This window comes from Pongo abelii, chromosome 4 (assembly GCF_028885655.2).
Source record: "Pongo abelii isolate AG06213 chromosome 4, NHGRI_mPonAbe1-v2.0_pri, whole genome shotgun sequence".
Classification (NCBI taxonomy): domain Eukaryota; kingdom Metazoa; phylum Chordata; class Mammalia; order Primates; family Hominidae; genus Pongo; species Pongo abelii.
Genome location: NC_071989.2, coordinates 104,454,964 through 104,476,942, shown reverse-complemented (window position 1 = coordinate 104,476,942; position 21,979 = coordinate 104,454,964). Strand labels below are relative to the sequence as shown.

The 21,979-nt window shown below is 37.5% G+C and overlaps 1 protein-coding gene across 43 annotated transcripts in view; it reads right to left on the bottom strand.

Moving 5' to 3' along the window:
* The window catches only part of CAST (calpastatin), a 799,019-nt gene that overhangs the window by 72,774 nt on the left and 704,266 nt on the right, over positions 1-21,979 (bottom strand). For 29 of the 43 annotated variants that reach the window (XM_063724001.1, XM_063724002.1, XM_063724009.1 and 26 more), the window contains one exon: positions 4,094-4,165. The exons of the other annotated variants lie outside the window; for them this stretch is intronic. Coding sequence is in view for 18 of the 29 variants with exons in the window: in XM_024246815.3 (XP_024102583.3) it covers positions 4,094-4,165 (72 nt within the window). In the remaining 11 variants the exon portion in view is untranslated. The remainder of the gene's footprint in view (positions 1-4,093; positions 4,166-21,979) is intronic. 43 annotated transcript variants of the gene reach the window in all.

Below are 21,979 nucleotides of genomic sequence, written 5' to 3'. Positions count from 1 at the left end.
CTTATTCCTTCATAGATCTCCTCCTGTCTAGGCTGGGAGGAAAGTTGTGTTGCGTTTTCTTCTGTTTGAAAGGCCTAATGTTGCTGAATAACCTGTCATCTGTAGTTTTCCTATTCAATTAGGTAATTCTCCTGTTTTCCTTTCTGTCATGGATATCTGTCCTTCAGCAGGAGGCCACATATTTGAAAACCCTCACCACATATTGATAATTTCCCACCTCATCAGTCCATGCCTTCCCAAAGCAGGATCCAGAAGACTCACACCCCCAGATTCCCTTGGAGCAGGGTGAAGGCATGTGATTTACACTGGCCAATCAGATGTGCCAAACAAGAATGAGCTGGGAGGTGAGCAACGTGTGCAGGCTGCTGCCCACCAGGAAATCCATGTTATAATAGGGATTTTGAGTCTTCTGCATTGTCAGTGGCAGAGTTCTGGCACCCAGTCCTACATGTGACAGGAGCTGAGCTGTGGTGGCAGCAGGCGAAAGCCTCATAGTGTTACTGTGCGTTATTCCTACTGTAACGCTTTAGATTTCTTCTGCTGTACTCTCCTGGATTTCTCTACTAGCTACCCCGTTTCTTAAGAAATTCCTTTTTGGCTTAGTCAGAGTGGGTTCTAATTGGAACTAACAACTTTAACCAGTACATCTTCTTAATAGCATGGTCTTCTACAGAGATATTCCTAATGCAATTTGAACCTCAGTTTCCTCACCTGAACAGTCAGGTTGGTGAAATAGAAGTTGTCTGACAAGTCTTCCAGAAATAAAATTGCATGACTGGTTATGGATCACTATTTTCATATAGGCTTTAGTAAGTCTGTATAATTTCTGCAGCCTCATCTTCACTACTGATTTACCAAAAATTAAATTTTAAGAACTAAATATTTTATACTAATTATTTTGAATTAGAAAAATTTATATCACTTAAGAGCATTAGATCTTTGAAGCCCAAAACTGCATAGCAGAAGGGATATTATTTGAGGGCCCAGTTCCTCATTTTGTAAGCATTCTCATAAAACAGTTCTACAATATATAGAAACCATTCTCTAATACACAGCGTACACATATGCTTCAAATTAAGTACTTAATTTTTAAAACTTTAAAGTTTTCTTACTAATTGTAAAATTATCACTTATTTTAAATTTCAAATTAACTATTTCCAGAATCAAGAAAACTAGAACTAGTTCTCACTTCCAATTATATCTACCACTCTGTCACGCCTTTTCAGAATGTGTTGGGAGAATATTATTTTGCCTGTGTGTGCCATGATAACTGTGTAATAAAAGGCTTCAAGTTATGCTATTACCCCCAGCTTTTCTAAATGATGCATGGGTATGTAATTCCTTAAGGGATAATGCTATGAGTTACAACCATTCCAATCTGGCATCAAAAGAAGAAATATGCAATTACGTTTGTTCAACACCTTATAAAAGTAAAAAATATGAGAATGGAAGGGGTGAAGAATCAAACCCTGGAGAACTCACATTCAGGAAACTGATAAAGGAAAGTGAGTCAGAAAAGCATGGTGAGAAAGAGAAACAGGAGACATAAGAATGGAAATGGGAGAGGATGGTGTTTTTAAAGCCAAGAAAAGAATTTCAAGTTTGCTGTTAAATACTAAAGCAATAAACATGTAGCTACATCATCTCCACTTCTCAGTTATGCCCTGCCCCTCCCAGCTCTTAAGACAGAACAGGGTTTCTGGGGAGATGTTCAAATTCTTTATAACTATCCCATCTCAGAAAAATAGGGTAACTTCTACGTTTAAAAAAAAACATGGAAAAGGTCTGATTCTTATGATTACGTTCAAGAAAAAACTGGGTGTGGTTTTCCACAATGTACTAAACCTTCAAAAGTTTAGATAATAGCAAGTGTGGGAACATTTACAAATAACTCACTAAATCTCACTGGGTGGGTGTTTTGCTCATGAGGTGTATCATTTTTAGTGGCATAATTTAAGTGTATGCTAAATACAAGTCCTAATAACAATAAAAGTTAATCTTTTTAAGTTGAAGACTCTCTTTTATTTGGAGACCTGGAAATAACAGAGTATGAAGATTAACAAGATCAATCACGGGAGAGGTCCATTTTCCCAGCACCTACTGAATGCCAGGGCCAGGCCTAAGTGTTAGTATTTATTTTCTTTCATTTAAGGCTCTCAACAGCTCTGACAAGAGAAGTCCAACCCTCATTTTACAGATGAAGAAACTGAAGCTCAGTGGGACTGGACAAATAATAGTGGCAAAGAGGAAATCCAAACTCATATTTGTTTGTGTAAGCAACTCTCTCTCACCCAGCGACCATCAGTGAATGCTGTGGTGTCTCCAGCAGCAGTAAAGAAGGGCTAACAAAGAGCAGACCTCAGTTTTGAATTTATATTGGTTCCAAATGTTAATTAACTCCCTGTATTTACGATTCATGGTCTTTCAATGATTTTTATATTTTTATTGACTCGTAGAAGAGAGCTTTGAAAAGGCCTTTAAAAGGCACGGGTCTTAAAGTGGCATGGTATTTAGTGTTAGAGGGACTGGCCTCTTCTCACTTCTCAGCTGATTATTGGTTTGGGCACCATCAGGGACTTGGAGAGCAGTCAGAACTCTGAGTGACACTAAAATACTAACTCTTCATTGAGCAAGTGACATCTATGAGAAAGTCTGACTTTCATAAGATAGCCACCAGTTTTAAAGAAAAAAAAAAAAAAGCTTATGTTAAATAGTTGTATAGGTAGTCCTGAAACATAGGTTGAGGTTTTAGATAATCTTGGACATACTAGAAGACCACAAAGTTGAAATGGGCTGAATATAACAACTTTTTTTTCTTTTTTTTGAGACAGGGTCTCGCTTTGTTACAAGGCTGGAGTGCAGTGGCACTATCTTGGCTCACTGCAACCTCTGCCTCCCGGGTTCAAGCCGTTCTCTTGCCTCAGCCTCCCGAGTAGCTGGGATTACAGGCACGCACCACCACGCACCATGCCCAGCTAATTTTTGTATTTTTAGTAGAGATGGGGTTTCACCATCTTAGCCAGGCTGGTCTTGAACCTCTGACCTCGTGATCTGCCTGCCTTGGCCTCCCAAAACAATTTTATTTATCAAAAACTACCAGCTAAAATTATAAAATTATACTTTCTTTTTATTTTTGAGACAGAGTCTTGTTCTATTGCCCAGGCTGGAGTGCAGTGGCACTGTCACAGTTCACTGCAGCCTCGACCTCCCAGACTCAAGCGATCCTCCAACCTCAGCCATCTGAGTAGCTGAGACTATAGTAAAGCACCACCAAGCCTGGATAATTTTTAATTTTTTTTTTTTTTTTTTTTTGGAGAGAGAGGGTCTTACTATGTCGCTCAAGCTGGTCACGAACTCCTGGGCTCAAGTGATCCTCCTGGTGATCCTCCTGCCTCAGCCTCCCAAAGTGCTGCGATTACAGGCATGAGCCACTGTGCCTGGCCATTTTCTTGTCTCAAAAGGTGAGGTTTCAGTGATTTTTATAAGTTGCAAAACTTTGAAGGGTTATATTACCAAACATTGCTTAGATGGAGTTTATAAGGCCCAGCATTGTCAAAGACCTCTTGACAGGAAACCTGGGTTCAAGCCCTATCTCCATCTTACTGGTGTTGTGAGCTTGTCAAGGTTACCTAACCTCGTTGAGCTCTGGTTTCCTCAAGTATAAAGGAATAATAAGAAGACTGTGAGGGGATTACATGATATAATTACATAAAGCACTTAGCAGCACGCCTGGTGTGGTTAATGCCCATGAGGAGGATTTGAATTATTTTCTAAAGTGGGAGCACTACGTTTTTACTCACAGTATGTTCAAAAGTTTATATAATCTACAGATAGTCATGATAATAATTAATATTTATTTAATGCATATTATTATATGCCAAGAAGATTTATACAATAAATGGTTTTACTAGGTTTTAAATCATTCACATCATTATTAAGAAATTATATTCTCTCTTCCAGCACAGAAATGATACTTTGTTAAAAAACCTTCAGTGATATCCGGACACTGTTTGCCATTCCTACAGGCCCCACCCACTAATGATATCCCTGTAGAATACAGTAGGGGTCTTTTCATGTTCAGGAAATCACTGACCTTGGTGGCTGAGGCTGTTCCACCAGCATAGGTTCTGGAGGATTGACTGCTGCCGAGGCTTGCTGCTTTTTTCTTGAAAATAGAAAATATTAGTTTCAATGGGGGAAAACACCCTACCAATGTAGTCAAATGCAAATACAAATATTTTCTCAAGCAAAAATCAGACTAATATTTGAAACACACCCAAAGTAAACATATGCTTTGAATTTTTTGTAACTTTGCCTGAAGATGATACAAATATTGAAATGAAGAGTAAGTTGAATAAGTCTCAATTGTTCAATATTCAGTGATTTTGGAGAACTGCAAAACTCACTGAGGCAGTTCTCATGTACTTCCAAAAACATCACTCACCCTTACAGTGCCATAGAGAGTATACAATGTTACAATGTCTATGCAGGGTGATTTAGAAATATGCATCAAAGATGCTATTCTACTTGTAAAAATGTATCTTAGGGAAATAAGAGAAGAGAAAAAGTATTTTTCTACAAAGATATTCATCACAGTACTATAATCTAAAAAAGCTGAAAACAATATCTATAATAATGAATGTTTATTAAGTACTACGGTGTGCCAGGTAATTATTCTATTAGAATAATAGAATTATAGATAATAATAGGATAAAATGCTCCAAGAATAAAGCCTCTTAGAACGTTATTCTAAGTACTCTAAGTGTTTTAAATACCATGAGTAACAACATAAACCAATATAAACCCAATAATATTGTTATCTCTACTTTATGAGTGAGGGGACTGAGGAACAGAAGGAATAAATTACTTGGCCACGGTGACAGTTAGTAAAAGGCAGGATATCTGCTCCAGACTCCAATCTCTTACCTACCTATACTGCCTCCCATAATAGGGGGTTATGTTATGGGACAGCCATAGGATGAAATATCATCTGGTTATTAAAAATCATGTCCTAGAAGAACACTTCATTAAATAAAAACATATTATTCATATTTTATACAAAGAAAAGTTAAATTACAAAATAGTATGTTTAGTATGATCCTTTAAGGTCATATGAGGTTATTTTCTGATGGTGTGAAGAGTAATTTTTAAAAAATCCTTCTTGGGCTTTTTTGTGTTTTCTCATGTAACTATTTTAATTGAGAAAAAGAAAATAAACAGGGGAAAAAGGAAAAGTAAAATACACAGCTGCTTTCTCAACAAGACCTTCATATCCTGTATCTCTTTCTCTTTCTTATGACTATCTATATTCCAAGGAAGCAAGCATATAAAGTTCTGTTGTTTTTTTCTTGTTTTTTTTTTTTTTTTTGAGACGGAGTCTCGCTCTGTCGCCCAGGCTGGAGTGCAGTGGTGCGATCTCGGCTCACTGCAACCTCCGCCTCCTGGGTTCAAGCAATTCTCCTGCCTCAGCCTCCTGAGTACCTGGGATTACAGGCACATGCCACCACGCCCAGCTAATTTTTTGTATATTTAGTAGGGTTTCAGTGTGTTAGCCAGAATGGTCTCGATCTCCTGACCTTGTGATCCGCCCGCCTCAGCCTCCCAAAGTGTTGGGATTACAGGCATGAGCCACCGCGCCCCGCCAAGTATAAAGCTTTATAATGTAAAATGGTGATATGCTCCAAGGTCCATAAAGTGTGAATAATGTACTGTAAATATTGAATACACAAGGCAAGATAATGCACAAATTAGCTAGCATATAACACATTAAAGTGTTCTATGTCTATGCAATAAATATTTTATATGTATAATTGAGAATAATTTGGTTTCATTCTTTAATATATAGAAGAAATATTTAGCCAAATTTATATTTTCTAATTTATTGAAAATGCATGCCATGGAAGTTTGAACTGAAGTCTTCTTTCCCTTCAGGGTAAATTTTGCCTTAGCATGCCCCAAACTCAAAACTTAGTTTGCTGTCCTCAAAGCACAATCTCTATGTGTCCACTCGCCAACCACTCTAGGGGGCCTCACAGGCATTTGCAGGAGTTCAGGCTCCCAGGCATCATCTGTAGAATAAATAAATAGTCTCTCCCAAGCATACACTTACTACCATCAACCAAGGAAAGAAAAAAACCTAGATAAATGTGATAAAAACAAAAGAGGCTGCTAAGAAGCTAGTGATGCAGGTGTGATATGTGAGATGGTAAAAGGAGGGGATAACCTACATTTTATCCAGATTGCTATCTTTTTTAAATTATCACAAATAATAACAAATAGCTTCTGACAACCTTAATGTACAAATGGATTCTGTGTAAAAGACTGGACATAAGACATAAAGACAAGAATACAGCAGTAGCATTATCCATTTCAACTTCATTACCTATGTCAACCTCTCATTTGCCAGCGAGGAAACTGAAGGAGGTTAGGTCAGTTCTCAATGTGACACAGCTGTCCCAAACTCCAGCTATTAGCTTTTGATCTTAGCTACAATTGAGGAAGGCCACGTTCCAATCCTGGGCTAATTACAGATCCCATTCGCTACATCAAAGCCCACATACTTAAAGTCTATAAATGGATTCCACTACTTACAATATGCCAATTAGGATCTGCCAATGAGAATTTAAAAACTCGTATTTTGGCTGTGATGAAGATATTAAGTTAAATATAACTGTTTAAACTTAATATATATGCTGAAAGTGACTTACTAATAAACGAAATGTTTTTTAACTTAACGGAGGCTCCCTCAACTTTCTTGTGGGTATGATCTGTTCCCCTAAAGACTGGCTTGCTCTCAGAGCTGCCTGGATTACTTAGTCCACAAAGGACCAATGTAGTTCAGCTGAAGTGAGACTGGAATATGTAAAATCATCTGTCATTAAATTTTTATCTAACAAGTATTTATTAAGCCCTTTGTTGACATCTGGCACTGAAAATACAATGCAAAAGCCTTGAAATGCACCCATATACAGAACAGACTCCTTACTTTCGGATTGGTAATCAGAGTTTAATTACATGTTGTTTTGGCCCCCTTTCCTCATTTGTGTCTGACTTCACATATTCATTTGTTCATTCATTCATTGGGAAAACTATGAGCCTGGTCCTATTCTAGGCAATGGGGATATAATGACCAATTAAACAGAAAAAGCTCCTGCCCTCGTGGCACTTACATTCCAGTAGAAAGACTCAGCCTTTAAGTAAGTCAACAAAAAAACAAGATGACTTCAGAGAATGGTGAGTCCTGAACAGACGGTGAGACGGGATGAGGTAACAGAGAGTGACTGGCTCAGGGTTGCTTTAGACAGGATGGATGAGGAAGTGACATTTGACTAACACCTGACTGCTGTGTGGAAACCAACCATGTAAATATGGGATGAGGGAAAGGAGGCATTCTAGGTAGACAGGGCAGCACGTGCAAGGGCCCTGAGGTAAGAATGGGCTTGGTAAGCAGAAGGAGCAGAAAAGCGAGTGCAGCCAAAGCATGCTGGGTACAGGCATGTATGGTATGAGATGAAACAAAATGCAGGATCAAGATATTTATTCTGAAGTGACGCGGGATCAGAATAGCCCTATAGTCACATGAATTTGGGGTCATCAGTTTCTTCCAGGATCTGGTTTGCTTCCTAGTCTTCTCAGGTTACTACCTGACGCCCATGAGTCCTCCCTTGCCTCCAGTGCAAGGTTTTCAATGTCCTCTGGCTTCATGTCACCTCGTGCTTAGTTTTGTTGGTATCTTCTTCACACTTATACTGCTTAACATCAGCATCAGTCCTTAGAAATTCTACCCTGCCCGGACAGATCTCTTAGCTCACTAGATCTGCATGCTCACTAACTAGTGATAGGGCTGGATCCACCCTGAGGAAAGAATTCATCTACTCACAGTAAGTAGAAACTGTCAAAACAATTTCATTTTTATATGATATTGCACCATCTGTTGCAAGAAGGCATGAAAAGAATTAGTTGCATACTTTTTTATATATCTATTGTAGTTCAGAGAAAAAATTTTTTACTCAATCAGAACTCGAGTCTTTAAAATTTTCAAAATAACAATGAAGTTCCAAGAGCCAGGCAAAGAGTTGCTGTGTCACTGTCACTTAAAATCTCAGAAGAGGCTCCCTGAGTGAAGCCACATGTTTTACCCTGAGACTTCATGACTCTGTGAAGAAAGGCACCACATTTTCTAGGACAATGGTCCTACCTTATGATTTATATAGCAAGAGTCCTGTTCCACCAAATGCCAACTATGAGATCTCAGGCAAGTTTCTGAACATTTCTCAACACCAGTTTTCTGAGCAGGGTGAATAACTCTGCTCATACCTCAGAAGGTGATTTTGAGGGTTAAATGAGTTACAACATATCCTGAGGTCTGTGACCCACAGGCTGAAAATCCTGGCTCTAAAGGGAGAGGCCCAAAGTCCTTGCCTAGGTAGCAATGGAACAGACTGACCTCCACAGGGCAACCCCAGTGGGTCTGGTTTGTACACATGAGAAGACTTAGTGGCTGCTGAAAATTTTCTATGAGTTTTATTATGTATACAATTATAAAAAATAACATTTTATGGGATAGAAAAATGTAATTTTTTTCCTTAGAACTAGCTCATGATTCTAATAATGGGATACTGTTAATTTACTTGGAAACAGTTTGATTTTTTTGAGATTTGCTTTTAAGCTTTGTTAGGTTGAACCAGATCAGCTTTTAGAGTATGCAATATTGTGATATAATAAGAAATCTATATAGTCATGTGCTGAATAAGGGCATTTCACTCAACAACAGACTGCATTTTCTGTATATGGAACAGTGGTCCCATAAGATTATAATGGAGCATATACAGAAACTTGATGTATGGCACATGATATTGGCACTGCAGATCAAGTAGGGGAAATGACTAATATTTGGTCATGATGCTGAGACATTTGGTTTTCTATATGAAAAACTATATATAAATAAAGCTGTATCTACCATCTAGGTTTGTGTAAGTACACTCTGGCATTTCCACAATGATAAAATTGCATAACAACACATTTCTTAGACTTCATGAAATGTATTTTTCAGGATAAAAACTCTCATTAAAATATGTAAGTTTTGACATATTTGTTAAGAATCTACTCCATAACCTAGTAGTTGTCCTATAAAATGGCAAGAAGTCTTGTGTTTCTACATGAAAATACATGTTTTATTTGAAAATAGTGTCAAGAAAAAGACTGTCTTTCAAAAGTGTAGGCAGATTCTCCAACACTAGCAATTATAAAACTGACTCTTATTTACAAATGTTCTTTTAACACCATAGTTTAAGTGGTGACCAAATAAGTACAAATTGCTTTTATTACCAAAAGAAGTATAAATGTGTGCTACTGCAAGTGCAAAGCAGTAAATACAATATGCTGGCTCCAAAAAACACTAAGTCAAATAAGCCTTACCATTAACTCATAATATTACATAGAAATTCACATACTGAGGCTAGGTGCAGTGGTTTATGCCTGTAATACTAGCACTTTGGCAGGCAGAGGCAGGTGGATCACCTGAGGTCAGGAGTTCGAGACCAGCCTGGCCAACATAGTGAAACCCCATCTCTACTAAAAATAAAAATTAGCTGGGCGTGATGGCGCATGCCTGTAATCCCAGCTACTTGGGAGGCTGAGGTAGGTGAATCACTTGAACCTGGGAGATGGAGGTTGCAGTGAGCCAAGATCGCGCCATTGCATTCCAGCCTGGGTGACAGAGCAAGACTCCATCTCAAAAAAAAATAGATAAATAAATAAATTCACATACTGAATGAAATGTCCCATGTTGTAGGACCTTAATAACACCCACTATGGTGAGCACACTCCAGTGAGTTGTTTGTTGTTGTTGTTGTTGTTCTTTTTTCTGATTACTCAGTTTCCGTGTGTCATCTCAAGTGGAACCCCTCAAGGTAGTCCAGCTCAAGTCTTTTTAGTCCTGAGGTTGCTGCACTGACCAGGAGTCAGGAAAATGCTACTCTTCTAGGGCTCTGCCTCTGCTTCCCTCAGAGCCTCATCTCCTACCTACAAAGGGAAAATAGCTATACCTACGTCATGGGAATTGGAATGATTGAACTTGCTATATAATCTTGAATGAAAAGAGGGCATCACACAAGGAAGAAAGAGGGAAATGAAGAAGTAGAGAAGTGAATAACAAAAAAATGACAATAGAAGTAAGAAAGTCTATGGAGTTGGCCTCCATCTATAAGGCAGACTTCATAATATAAGTAATTTTATGATGAGTATCAGATACTAGTTAAAAGCACAGACTCTGGAAAGTGATTTCAATTCTGGGTTCTATTATTAAAAAACTGTGTGGCCTTAGATGGGTTATTTAATCAAGCTGTGCCTCAATTTCCTTATCAGGAGAATGGGGTTGCCATAAGGGGTATGTGTGTGCTCATGTGTGCACACATATATTTGCATGTGTATATAATGCCTATTTAAGTGTTAGCTATTTTCATCAAATGATCTCTGGTGCTCTACTACCTTTACAGAATCTACAGAAAAAAAAATGCTTACGGTATTCTCTTCCTTTCCTGCCAAACTAGTTCTCACAAGGGCATTAATAGTGAATATATTAACTAGAAATACCTACAGTTTAAAACAAGATGCAGAAAAAGGCAATGAAAGATTAAGGAAATTGTTAATGGTAGAATTTCAGACATCAGCAAGCCACCTAAGAAAATACTATAACATAGTGCCTCCTAAATATATCTACTTGATAAGATTGTCCCTACAAAGGTGGGGATAGTGTGTGCATATAAACCTCTTTGAATTGTATGTAACATTTTGGAGAGTATTTTTTGTATTCGTACATGTGTGTAGCTTTCAGAGAAAAGATCACAGTTTCATCAGATTCCACAGAGAATATGAACTAAAAATATTTCAGTATTCTTGCCCTCCAAGTTCTCTTTGTTCTTATTTTCTGTCTGTATTTAAGAGGTGCTTTTCTACTCAAACACATGTGTGTGTGCCCCCACCCCTACACACAAGCACACAAAAGATACACACTCATATACACACACACAGCAGCAGCAGCCTTGCTCTGAAACTCTCTCTTAGGGGCCCCAAAGTAAAAAAAACTCAAATACACAGCGCTTCTCTCTTTAAGGTCTAAGCAGATACATGCATGGGTACTTTTCTGGTCATTGTTCAAACACTCTTATCTTACTCTTTTATTATCTATGCTGCTTATTGTTCTTTTTCTTCTGGTTTAATAAGTACATTTAAGATAAAGAAAAAGTAGGAAGAAGAAATAATAATTACTTAAAATCCTGTCATCCAAGACAACTAATTTCAGTTTTTTCCTATTTTTATACAAATACAAAAATATGCACAAGATAACATATTATAAGTATGTTATATGAATGGAATTGTAATCTTACATTTAGAAAGATTTTTACCTAATATAAGCATTTTTGCCTGTCATTAAATGTTTTTCAAAACACAGTATTAAAAATGCCTTCATCAGTATATCAGTGCTATGATTTTACTTTACTTCCGTACAGGTGTTTCCTTCTTAGTTTGTTATTATAAATAAAGCTATGATAAATATCGTTGGATATAAGTAAATCATCATGTACACCTCTGATTATATACTTGGAATACATTCCTAGAATTGGGATTTCTGGGTCAAAAAGGCTTTTCTTATTTATGATGCAGTCACTTGTTCCACATTTTTAATTTGTTTTAAGGAAAAGTTTAATCATATTTCTAACATTTTCAAAATTATTGGTGAGTTTTTATTATTCAAAGAAAATTTATATATAAAGTCAAGACCAAACATTTTCTCAAAACACACACACATCCTAACATGTACTCATTCAGAAACAAAAAAATCAACAATGTGTGATCACTGCTGAGCCAAGAAATATATTTTTCCATAATTTTTTAACACTGTACCACAGCAAGGAATTACCTACTTTTAACCACTGGGTGTCCCCTGAACTATATATATGGTTAACATGCAGGCAGATAGGACCATATCACGTCTAACAAATGTCTAACCTTTCTTATTGGCGCTGGTAGTAAGAACCCTCATTATCTTTTAAATTCGCCAGTCATTCAGCTTTCAATTTCACTAGTGAAATAAGTATATTGTATCAGATTTTACTGAGTCTACTTGCTGTATTAAGAAAGTAAACAGGAAAAAAAGTGACAAAATTATATTCAGAGAAGCAATTTTTATCTTAAGTACTAAGTGAAACCAAAAAATGGGATGTGATTATAAGATTGTTTTAGCTCTCAGTTTCCTATAAATAATTTTCTTCAAAATTGTAGATTTCAGATTTTAGAGTGATGTATTTCTAGAATGGTACTAAAGTCCAAAAATTCTGTTCCTTAAGCTTGAATTAGATCCTTTAGGAATGAGAGGCTTGATGTGCAAAAGAGAGAGCCCAAAAATGCCAACTTTAATGTGAATAACAAACTAGGAGGTCTAGAATCATAATGATTAAGACAAATTTTTAGAATTCACTTGTTAGTTCTTTCCAAACAACATCTCTCTTATTTGATGTTTCTTAATTAATAAATGAATTCATTTACCAATAAACAATTGGCAGAGAACAGTACCAAACAATCCGAGACATCTATAACATGTGAAGTGTCTCAGTCACACTGACAAAGATTCTCTCCTTGACTAAATTCTAATCAGGCTCCTCTGAGCTCTTTTTCAATTAGGCCTCATTGTTGGACTTCCATGTTCATCTCTGCACTGCCCACTCACAGCAAGAATACTGATAGGCTACTTTAGTCAGAATCCTCCATTCTTGCTATCCGATCAAGTCCCCTCATCCTCCACCATCTGCCAGGTGAGATCTGATCACCCACTGGCCTTAAGTAAGAATCCTATAGGTCACTTTTCCCAGAATCCACCTTATCCCTGATGTTTCCTCTTAATTTTCCATCCACCGATCCCCGACCCTGCTCCTGGCTATAAATCCCCACTTTTCTTCATTATATTTGGAGCTAAATATTACCAAGGCCTTGAATAACTATAATAGAATCCAATATTTGAGAATGATGTGCATGGAATTCGATTTTTAAAATTAAGGTTGGCTATGGAGTCAATTCTTACAAAAACCCTCTCGGAAAAACCAGCCACCCCTATAATTTCTCCCCTCTTACTGCAAAATTCCCTTGCAGTGGTCCCTACACCTATAGCAATGATCTGGAATGAAGACTGCCTTCCATTGTTTAACAAGTAACATGAATATTTTTTTCCTTACAGAACTTATCTCTTTTTGTGTAAGTAAACACTGACTTCATTTTTCATTGCTTTATCTGCTGTTCTTTACATAAATCTACATACATTGGAAGATGAACCTACCATGCAGAATCTCCACATACTCAGCACCCTCTCAATCATAATCACAGTACAATGAAAACCTTCTGTTACTCCACAAAAACAGCTTGGAAGAGAACTGATATTATCCCAGTCTCCAATCAGGACCTTGCTTCAGCCCCCATCCCTCTGGAAATATCAGCATTTCAGCCCTACTGACCCTCCACTTCTTCCTGCACCCCCCACACTGATGACAGGGAGCACCCAGCTTCCTCTACCCCCTTGCTTGCTGCTTCTTTGACTTGAGTTATCCTTCCCACTCCCTACATTTATCAACACTTGATTTTAGTTTCTCTCTCTTCTCTCTCTACACTCTTTTCTTCAATAATTTCAACCAGGAATTTTGGTAGTGAGGGTTAGAGGCAGAAATGGAATTGGAGCTTGAGCAGTTTCAAAGGAATTGCTTTAAAACAGTTTATGATGAAGACTGAGCTAATATGTAGTCTAAAGAGGAGTCATGAAATAAAGAGTAAAAAAAAGGGAATAATCAAAAGATCTAAAGGACAAGGTCCTGGGAGAAGTGGGAAGAAATAGGATCAGTAACTGGTCCCTCCAACCAAAGCCTCCCACAAGGTCCACTGACTCTGAAACTGCAGCTCTCTTAGTGTGCTCTACTGCATTCCCAAAATATGGCAGAGTGAATTGGTCGGGGGGGTTGGGGGGAAAGAGAGGTCATTTTAAAAAGAAAAAAAATGAAAGAAAAAAAGAAATAAAGAAATCAGTGTTTATGTGTGCTACGCACCATGCTATGCACTCCACAAGAATTATTTCAGTGTTACTCAAAATGTGCTCAAAAGACCACTGGTATAAGAGAAGAATCACCTGGAATGATTGGCAAAAATACTGATTCCTTGGGTCCATCTTAGATCTAAATCAGTCTCTGGAGATGGAGCCTAGGAGTCCGAATTTCTCATACCATCCCCAGGTGATTCTTAGGCACAAAAAAACTTGATAATCACTGCATTATCTCATGTCATATCCTGAAAAATGAGAAACAGAGAGTTTTAAATTAGTTTTGGTACTAATACAATGCTCTACACATTTACTAAGCATTCTGTAATAATGATACTTGAAAATAAAAGACTTTATGATCTCAATTTGCCATGAGATTTTGCTTTCACAAATGAACTACTTTTATAATGTACAAGCCATTATGTATTTTGTTATATGGAAAAATAATATTGACATTACGATAAGAATCATACATATTCAGTCCTTAGATAAGACAGATATCTTGCTATGGGTATGATTTCAGGTTATTGTCCCTTTTGAACCAGTCATCCCATTATTTTTGAGAAGCTAAGAAAGTCTAAATAATAAAAAAAAATTAACTTTAAACATGTTATTTCTGGAATAATATTTAATCCATCTGTCCATGAGGTTTCTAGTGCTTATGATCTGTGCTGAAGTGAACTGAACATCCATTCAATTCCGTCAATATTTTGTTAGTATTTTATTCTGATTCCACAAGCAATAAAATATAATCTTTTCAGAGACAATTTGGTGGGACCTAAGATCTTAGGTAATTCAGCTCATAAATCTAAAATAAGATAATGAAGGGTATATTATTATTGTATGATATAATGTTGATATATTTATATATATATTTATATATTCTCTCATGGAGGTAAAGTGCTCAGTTGTTTTTTTAATACCATTCCCTATCCAATGATACAACATTTTATATATCACAGATTCTTAATTTAAAGGCACATAATTTTATATACTTTTTAAAAAGTACATCCTTAGCTTCTGATAAAACAGCTCATTGAACAGTGATGCATAGGGTCTGGCATGGTGGCTCACGTCTGTAATCCCAGCACTTTGGGAGTCCAAGGTGGGCAGATCACCTGAGGTCAGGAGTTTGAGACTAGCCTGGGTAACACGGCAAAACCCTGTCTCTACTAAAAATATTTTTTAAAAAAATTAGCTGGGCGTGGTGGCATGCACCTGTAGTCCCAGCTACTTGGGAGGCTAAGGCAGGAGAATCGCTTGAACCCAGGAGGCAGAGTTTGCAGTGAGCCAAGATTGCGCCACTGCACTCCAGCCTGGGTGACAAAGTGAGACTCTATCTCAAAAAAAAAAAAAAAAAGATAGTGATGCAGAGGTCTTTAGTTCTAGCTACTGGCATATGTTTCTGCATGTTGCATGTAGTTGGTTTTACAACAAAAGTGCTACTAAAGTTAATAAACTATCAAATTTCCCTCATTTTTTAATGGGAAGGTGCTGCAATATATAATCAACCAAAGAATTTGAGCCCTGTCCCATCCCATAGGTAGACATCAATACGAGACTCACCTTTATTGCCAAACAAGTTCTCTTTACTGACCTAATAATAATAATAAAGTAACACCAATAATAATAATAACAATAACAGGAGCTAAGATTTATAGAGCACCTCATATGTCCCAGGCACTGTTCTAGACACTACATATGGTCTGATTGTTCTTCACATTGACTCTTATGTAAGAACTATTATTATCCTCATTTTACAGATAAGGAATGTGCCCTCAGTGAGGCAAAGTAACTTGCCTAAAGACACAGAACTAGGAATTAGCAGAGCTGGGAATTAAATCCAGGCATTGGACCCTAAACCCTACACTCAGAATGTATCATATGCTGCTTCTACAGAAACCACAGATCAATAGCAGGTTAACTGAGTTGTGAGTGTGGCTCTTCAAAGCTTTCACAACAGATGAGAAAGAAGATGTTCTCACTGTGGTCTCAGAATGGCACTGAGTTTTTGTCCTGAATTTTGTAAATTTTCTAAATTTCTCTCAGAATTCAAACTGAATTTGTATCTTAGGATAAATAGATTGCTTTAATGTCTACAGAATGCCTGGAGTTTTAATTGTAGCTTTGAACTTAAATTCATGCAGTGCTCATGAAAACCTATCTGACATATTCCACATAGGAAAATAATTCTAATATCTATGTAAATAAGTTTTGCTCATAGGAAAACAAGCAGTGACCAACATTATTTCATGACGACTTACAGAGAGAGACAAATGTACCGGGACCACACAGAGAAATCCCACAAAAGACGTGATGCAAATGCCCCGTGATGATTAATCATGTCCTGCTAATAATCCTCCTGCCCCTCTGTTAAAACTCATGAGGGGCTGAATGATACACAGAACAGAGTTTAAAGTGGAAAGCCATTTCATAGGTTGCACTCAAAGCAAACTAGAATAGAGGAGCTTGATTCAAGAAGCTGAACACTGTCATTATGAGCCAATTTTAAGAATTCCTGGTATAAAATATTCTCTCTAGAAGTTTCTATTTTTTCATTTTCTCATAGAAGAGAGCAGAACTTAACTAAACACTAAAGAAAGCTTACCAAATGCCAAAAATCTAGGCAGAATCTCCATCCTAATCGAAGCCATGGAACTATATTGAAAAGCACAATTGGTGAACCACTTGTGTCATGCATCTGAAACAGAGCAAGTTTATGTCCCTGAAAGACCCCCTCTCTCCTGAATGCTCATACTCCACACAGAAATGCAGCCATCTAGAAAACCTAGCAGTCAAATCTCTTTGGTAGGAATCCTCTTCATGAGGCAACCTATCTTTATTCCCCACTAGTGCCTCTCTTTCTAACCCAAGTCAAAGATTCCAAATCCAAATCCTGGAAACCAACTAAGCAGAAATCTGGTGGGTTCAGTGGAGTGGGCAGGGTGTGCGAGGATGGGTTGTGCACGGGGTGTGGCAGTAGCATGCTGCACCTGGGGGAGTAGTTGTCCTAAGTACAAAGTGGCCTTCTTTGGGGTGGAGGTAAAAAAAGCCGCATTAGCAATCCTTGCTAAAAAATGGAGTTCTTCCCTGCATCTCATTTCATATAGTGGATGTTCTGTAATGAGTGGAAGTCCACTAGGTAGTGGGGATTTTACCAGCATTGTGCATATTCACCTGCCAAACAGCTGTAGGTCTAAGGAGACTTAGTTAGCAGGGACATGGATGGAGAGCAGGGCTAAGGACAATGTGCTCATCACAGCTGACAAGCTCTAGGAGTACACCAAGCTCTCCTTAAAAGAGTCATCAGAAAGAGATTTTGCCTCTCAAAACCACCACAGAGAAAGGCAGAGGGCACCATTACCCTGAAGACTGAAAAAGACAGATCTCATAAAATGATACACAATAAGAAGAAAATTCAGACAAAAGTGTACATCCTTGATAGGAAACAAGATGGTATTACCTTCATGAAATGGAGTAAAGAGCTATAGATTGAAATGGAAAGATAATGGAGTGAGACAAAGAGGTAAGAGAGGATAAGAAGGGGACACAAAGAAACCAAAAACCAAAACCAAAATTTAAACCTGTATTAGAAGTTTCACAGAGCAGAATTTAGAAATAAAATATGTGGGGGGCAAACTTCAGAAACTCTCCTAGAGTGCAGTAAATGTCAACAAAAGAAAATTGTGAGGCAGATGATTAGTGAATGTCTAATGTCGGAATTACAGTAGTCTCTCTTATCTGCAGTGGATATATTCTAAGATTCCCCAGTGGATGCCTGAAACTGCAAATAGTACTGAGCCCTGTATTCACTATGGTTTTTCCTATACATACATACCTATAATAAAGTTTAATTTCTAAAATAGGCACAGTAAGAGATTAACAATAACTAATAATAAAATATAACAATTATAGCAATATACTGTAATAAAAGTTATGTGGATGGGGTCTCTCTCTCTCTCTCAAAATATCTCATTGTATTGTACCGTGGGTAACTGAAATCATGAAAAGTGAAACAGCTGATAAAGAGGAACTATTGCATATGTAGGTTTAAGAAGAAACAAGGGAAACCGAAATAAGAGCATTAATTAAAGAAATAACTAAATAACAGACATTCCAAGACAAATTAATAAAGAAAAACACATATTAATATATAGGTACATCCTGGTAGTATTTTTAAATTGTAAGAACAAAAGAAAAAAACTTGCACCAAGGCAAGAAAAATAGGCTTTCTAAAAAGTAAGTCAAAAGTAGGCTGCCTCAGACATCTCTGAAGCACAAAAAAGCCAGAAAACCACGAAGCAATAGATACAGAATTTTGAGGAACAAAACTGTGACCCAAGAATGTTGTACAATTTTGTATTGATTGACTTTCTTGTGAGTCACCAATGAGAAAACATGCTTACATTCACACACTCAGAAAATCATCATTGTGCTCCCTCCCTGAAAAAAATATCTTAGAAAATACTCTAATCAATGAAACAATAAGTGAAAATTTCAAATGAAAAAATGGGGAAACCACAGTTGAAAAGAATCTTGTAACTTCCCAGAGTCACTTTAGCCTCCCAAGTCAGACATCCAGTGCGAGCCTGTGCTGGCCTCTTGGGGCTAGATCTCCTGGTGAGCCAGGCATGACTGCCTCAGTGCAGCTTTTCAGCTTAGCTTTTCTTGGCACTGAGACATGAGCTTGTGCAGCCACAATCAACTCCCCACAATTAGTATGAACTCTCTTGTCATGACATAAAAGAATGTTAAAATAATGTTTGCTGCAGTACTCTTCTAGAACTTGCTAATGACAACTAAATCACTTGCGGGAACACTGTCACAAATTACTTCTTGAATAAGAAGTAAATTTCTCCTCCCTTCAAAAACAGAGCACAAAATAATGAACATTAAATGCCATACTGAATGCCAAGGTACTTGAATAATGGTTTTCTATATACTTAAATGCCACACACACTAATGGGTCTTTTTTTAATTGGAAAAGATTTATCTATCACAAAGCACATTATTTATCATTTTCAGACTAGGCCCTATAATGGTGTTCCTTTGCTATTTCTGCTTAAAAATCAAGATATGCAGCATTTCAGTTAACAAAATATGCACACAAAGAAAAAAAGATGCAGGAAAATACACCAAGATGTATATAGTGCCTGTCTCTTTAGGTGCTAGAATCCTAGATGAGGGTGCTTATTTTCTATTTTTCTTTTCTTTTCTTTCTTTTTTTTTTTTGAGACAGAGTCTCATTCTGTTACCCAGGCTGGAGTGCAGTGGTGCGATCTCGGCTCGCTGCAACCTCCGCCTCCCAGGTTCAAGCAATTCTCCTGCCTCAGCCTCCCGAATAGCTGGGACTATAGGCGCCCGCACCCGCGACCACACCTGGCCAATTTTTGTATTTTTAGTAGAGGTGGAGTTTCACCATATCGGCCAGGCTGGTCTTGAACTCCTGACCTTGTGATCCGCCCACCTCAGCCTCCCAAAGTGCTGGAATTACAGGCATGAGCCACCATGCCTGGCCAAGGGTGTTTATTTTCATTAAATTCTCTGGTACTTTCTAAATTTTTTCCAATAATTATATTTTAGCTGCACAATCATTAAAAAGTACTAAAATTGGCATATATAATAATTATAAATACATGACATTATCACGTTAATTTAAGAACATACACACAATTTTACAGCAGTAGTTTAAGCGTTAAGACTCAGGGTAATATTGTTTTTCACAAGTATGTATTACTTTTGTGGTGAAAAAAGTCTAACTTTATTAAAAGAAAAAAGTAAAAAAAAAGTTTGAGTCATTCAACGTTGAATTTGTGCATTTTAGAAGGAAGAGAGGTAAATACTGAGGAAAAGCATGCCACCAATGCCATTAGAGTAAGGAAAATGTAACAAAACATCTTTTCCTTTAAGGCAGAATTTCCATTCTCTTTTATTTGTGTTTTCCTTTCTTTACTCATAAAAATAAATCCATTGTTAAATTTGAAGCTTTTAAAATTGGCTCTCTGAGATCATGCCCATTTTATACTTTAAATTCCATTCCCCAGGACTTTACTGAAATATGTTGCTAAAAGATTCACACTCCCTCAGTGTGGCCAGATGTGTCAGTTTCATCCTTTAAATAGATTTGATTGCAGGTTTGGAAAGGCTTATTTGTTCTACTGTATTTAAAGCTGCTGATGTTAAGTGTTTTCATTTTTCTTTTTCCTCCTCTCTAGTTATTTTATCTTTGGCTTGTTAGTCCATGCAACTTTTGGTCCTGTAATTCCTCTACATCTGAGAAAGAATTGAAAAATTCATAACAATTGGTATAAACAAGCAAACATAAATAAATTCTCACAGACACTTACCTTACCCGATCCTCAAGTATTTGTATTTCAAACGCAGCGTGACAAATGTATTAGCTTCAACATTCTATTACAATTGCTATAGGTAGCTGGACGTGGTGGCTCACACCTGTAATCCTGGCACTTTGAGAGGTGGGAAGATTACTTGAGCCCAGGGAGGTCAAAGCTGCAGTGAGCCATGATCACGCTACTGCACTCCAGCCTGGGCGACAGAGTAAGACCTCATCTCAAAAAAAATAATAATAATAAATAAATAAAAATAAAATTGCTGCAGGTATCTCAGGATCACTTAATGGTTGTGTGTTGGGGTAATATTCCAAAAAAGTAAAAACTATTGACAAACAGTAAGGGAGAAAGAACTCTGAAATTCACATGGCTACAATCATCTCCTTGTGTGTTTTCATTTGTTTGTTTGTTTTGAGACAGAATCTTGCTCTGTCGCCCAGGCTGGAGTACAGTGGCGTGATCTCGGCTCACTGCAACCTCTGCCTCCTGGGTTCAAGTGATTCTCCTGCCTCAGCCGCCTGAGTAGCTGGGACTACGGGTATGCGCCACCTTGCCTGGCTAATTTTTTTTGGTATTTTTAGTAGAGATGGGGTTTCACCATGTTAGCCAAGATGGTCTCGATCTCCTGACCTTGTGATCTGCCCGCCTCAGCATCCCAAAGTGCTGGGATTACAGGCTTGAGCTACCGCATCCAGCCCTCCCATGTATTTTTATATATGGCAATATAATGGTGGTTCTCACCTAACCCTCATCAATTTTTTCTTCTGGTTATACCCTCCCAAAGTCCTCCTCTGTGCCCTTTTCTGGCATCTCTAATTGAAATGTAGCAGAATAATAAAAAGAGAAGAAAAACTGTGAAGAAGTACCTCTAAGATAGAAAGCAAATTTTCAAACTGATTTTGTTTCAAAGGCCCTGGTTTGTCCTCAGAGGGCTAACCAGTATATTTGCATATGCTTGCGGACAGTAAGTTATTTAACATTTGAGGGTACATGCCAGTATGAAAATGGATTACTAAAAACCAAACTAAGCTTCTTAATCTCACGTTTTGTTCAACAGAGCAGTAGGTAAGAAAATATTTGGGAGAAATAATCAGTTTCAGGAAGTCTTTCTCTGGTAATTTTGAGAAGAAAAGGAGATGGCAACAAACTATGGATGGTAGGCAAGGCAGATAACAAATTCAGATTACTCATGGTTTTATAATCATGAACATCAAGGCTAACATAATGCCTAAAGTGGGACAGTTTCCTTGAACTGTCTCCAGGACACAACATCTCATTAATGACTTATTTGCACATAACATAAAGAATGAGGCCCTTTGAGGCAGACCATTTTGGAAATATACCCTGACTACCAAGTCACCCACCTCCATGCTTGGCCACCTTAACAAATACATACAGGCAGAATTTAAGGAGAGAGAAGAGCTCTAGGAACCTCTTCCAGTTTTGAATGCTGCCCAATTCACAAATCATTCTTTGCTCAAACAAATTCTGTTACGTTTGTCTAAAGCCATGATTTAAGCCATGGGGACAGAGCAAAGTCTCTATCCCCTCT